At 39.6% G+C, this 3,053-nt stretch overlaps 1 protein-coding gene across 6 annotated transcripts in view; it reads right to left on the bottom strand.

Moving 5' to 3' along the window:
• Nucleotides 1-2,755, bottom strand: part of SLMAP (sarcolemma associated protein) — a 174,798-nt gene extending 172,043 nt beyond the window's left edge. For 4 of the 6 annotated variants that reach the window (XM_012638376.1, XM_012638386.1, XM_012638393.1 and 1 more), the window contains exon 1: nt 2,440-2,755. In XM_012638376.1, the coding sequence (XP_012493830.1) occupies nt 2,440-2,637 (198 nt within the window). In that variant the 5' untranslated portion in view covers nt 2,638-2,755. The remainder of the gene's footprint in view (nt 1-2,439) is intronic. The other 2 variants (XM_012638381.1, XM_012638391.1) reach the window with 1 other exon arrangement.
• Between the last annotated feature and the right edge of the window lie 298 nt (nt 2,756-3,053).

Raw genomic sequence — 3,053 nt, 5'->3', positions numbered from 1 at the left:
ACTTTTGTTGAGACAATTATAGCAGAAATCCTCAAACTGCAAATTTCACACAAAGACCCATAAATATTTCGTTAAACTGGGTTTTCTTTGGAACTGTGTCTTTCACAGTGTCTGGTACATAATAGATGGTCAATAAAAACCCTATTGTCTGTCCAAACCAAAACTTTAAATAGTTAGTGCCTAGAACAATTTGATCACATGGCAAGATCTGACAAGGTATTCATTTTAACTAGAGTAGGTGGTACAATAATCAGTAATTATATCTACACCTGAAGTGTAGCTTCATATCCTCAGTGTCATTTTAGCTAATAAAGCAAAAGGGTAAAAAAGTGAAAATGGTAGAAATAAGCCATATCTACCCTTCAAAGAACATTTTTTCTAAATAACAAACTCCATTCAAAATTTTAACATGTCATCTCAATTCATAGCTAAACACTCACTATTGATCTATTCTTAGTCATCTAAATTAACCTACTATGAGGGTTTTAGTATAGCCATGGAAAGCAATGTGCATGAAATCATTATTTTTCAAATAAGTAAAAGAAAAATTTGAGTCTCCTTTGAGTACTGAATCAAAGAAAGTGCATATGCAGAGTATGTATTGTGAGCAAACCTGCTATCTCCTGCCATCTGATTAGGTTGAACCTATTGCCTTAGAGACATAAAAAGGCAAAAATGTAAAAGCTGGTTGAGTTAAGGCACTAACTAGTAGTTAATTGATGTTTGAATTCAATTGCTGGAAAGATAAGATCTATGGATATTGGCACCAGAGACTTGTTTTGTGGAAGACAATTTTTCCATGGATGAGGGGAGAAGTGAAGCTCAGACAGTGATGCTAGCCATGGGGAGTGGCTGTAAATAGCTTGCTGACCACCCACCCTCCCCCTTTGTAAGTTTCATTTCCTGGAAGACAATTTTTCCATGGGAAAAGGGGTTGGTGGGGCAGAGCTCTGTGGCCCAGTCCCTAAGAGGCCACAGACTGGTACTGGTCTAGGGCCCTGGACATTGGGGACCGCAGTTTTAAAGGATTATGGGTAATCTATGAAGTCTTTGAGACACCCAAACTTTAGCTGCAGGGAGAAAAAAAGGGTCTGTTCCGCAGGTAAGTGAGCACCTGGTGTGACACAGAAAACTTAACATACTTTTCAGTTCTCATCCTACACACAGAGTAAAGTTAGAGGTATTACGCAAACACACAGCACTTGCACAATCTTTTCCTTTCTTTTAAAAATAATTTATATTAATATAATAATTCCTTAATTCAATAGCTACAGCAGTATTGCTTTCTCTTCCTTTCGAGATTCAGGTATCTTTCATTGCAAAACACTACTCACGAAGACTTAAATTCCTCTTTTAAGACAGACAATCATTTAACTCAGAGCAAGCAAAAAGTTAGGTGAAACCTGAGATATCCCTATTAGTCTTACATAACTTAATTTAAGTTGGAACGGATTCACTAGCTCAACTAAAACCTGAGGTTTAGTCACAAAGATGAGCTCTTTAGTATACTCTGCGCACACATAGATACAGAGTGTTTAAAAACTGAAAGAATCTTACTTTTTTTTCCTTGATTTCTTAAAATATAAGCGCACACATGTATAGTAAATTAGGGTGCCAACATAAAAATGCTAAAATGGTTACGTTAAAATGAAAAGCACTAAATTCATCCTATCACATTTAGATAATGCTATAATTGATAGAAGCAGATATAATTTCAGAAAATAAGTTAAATTCCCAATTTTTGAATATCACCTCTGTAAGCATGCATTATTTACTAAGTGCTGCAGGAAACAGGAAAAAGTGACTTTCAAAAGCAATACCTATCTGTTCACCCGACTTACAAACAAAATTCTGAAAATATAGAGTTGTTTATACTTAATGAAATTAGCTTTCTCACAAATTATTCCTTCAAGGACAAATATGTGTCAAATCTATCAAAAACATTAGGTTTACACAAGCAATTATCCTTACTAGAAAGGCCCTGATCTGAACTCAACTAAAAAGCTACGTGTTAACTATATTTCACCACTGAGACACTTGAGCCCCAGTGTAATAATGACCACGGATTCCCTACATTGCTGTGGGAACTGCTGCTTGCTTAATAAAGCACTGAACTGCAAATCCACCTTTCCAAAAAAGACTGAAAGCAAGACGCCAAGTTTCACTATCTAGTTTTCCGAAACGAATTAGGGTTTGGGATTTCACTGGGAATGACCACATTATCAAGATGCCATCGCCCTCCTGAGGCATTTAATTACAATACCGTCTCTGTTTTCCATTCAACCACCTCAATTAAATTTCCACTAGAACCAGGCAAACAGTTGATTCCGTGGCCTTGCTCAAAGTGTCCTCTGGATGCAAACCTTGGGTTCCTGCATATATTATGCCTCTCAGAGAGAAACGAAAAGTAAAGATTGTTAGACAATGTGGGGACATTACCTTGCCCGTCTTGTGATCAAACCAGACGAGAGCATGGTTCCTTGACAGCACTTTGCAATCAAAGGTGGCATTATTCTGCGCTGGTCGACAGCGGGCCACTGAGCGGCCAATTTTGATGGGCTCGTCCAGGTAGACATGACGCTCCTGAAACGGGTGCGAGTTCGGACGGCAAGTGAAGATGGCCAAGGCTGACGGCATCGAGGATAGACTGGGGGGTGTCTCTCCTACCAGGGACAAAGACGAGCTCCTCCAGAACCGGACTGCCCCTTCACAAGCCTATATCCCTATCACCCCCCGAAATTTTAAATTAAAACAAACTGCGCATTGTCTAAGCATAACCAGTTAACATCAACAACTCTTCACTTGGGTGGGAAGACAAGCCAGCGCAAGCCCCATCACCTCCTTTAAAACCCAGCAGCGCCCTAATCACAAAAAGTCCCCAACTGGAAGCTTTCAATCCATCTTCTTCCCTGGGAAGAAAAGGCTCAAACATCGGGCAGCTTTGGACAAGAAAACTCCTGGAAGACAGTTTGGGGACTGGAGGTATCCAAGCAGATGAGTCACACACCAGTTCTTGTGTTTGGTTTGAGATCGCGGCCGCTTTTCCCTCTCGG

This window comes from Propithecus coquereli, unplaced genomic scaffold, assembly GCF_000956105.1.
Source record: "Propithecus coquereli isolate 6110/MARCELLA unplaced genomic scaffold, Pcoq_1.0 Scaffold1, whole genome shotgun sequence".
Taxonomy (NCBI): Eukaryota; Metazoa; Chordata; class Mammalia; order Primates; family Indriidae; genus Propithecus; species Propithecus coquereli.
This window is presented reverse-complemented; position numbering and strand designations above follow the sequence as displayed.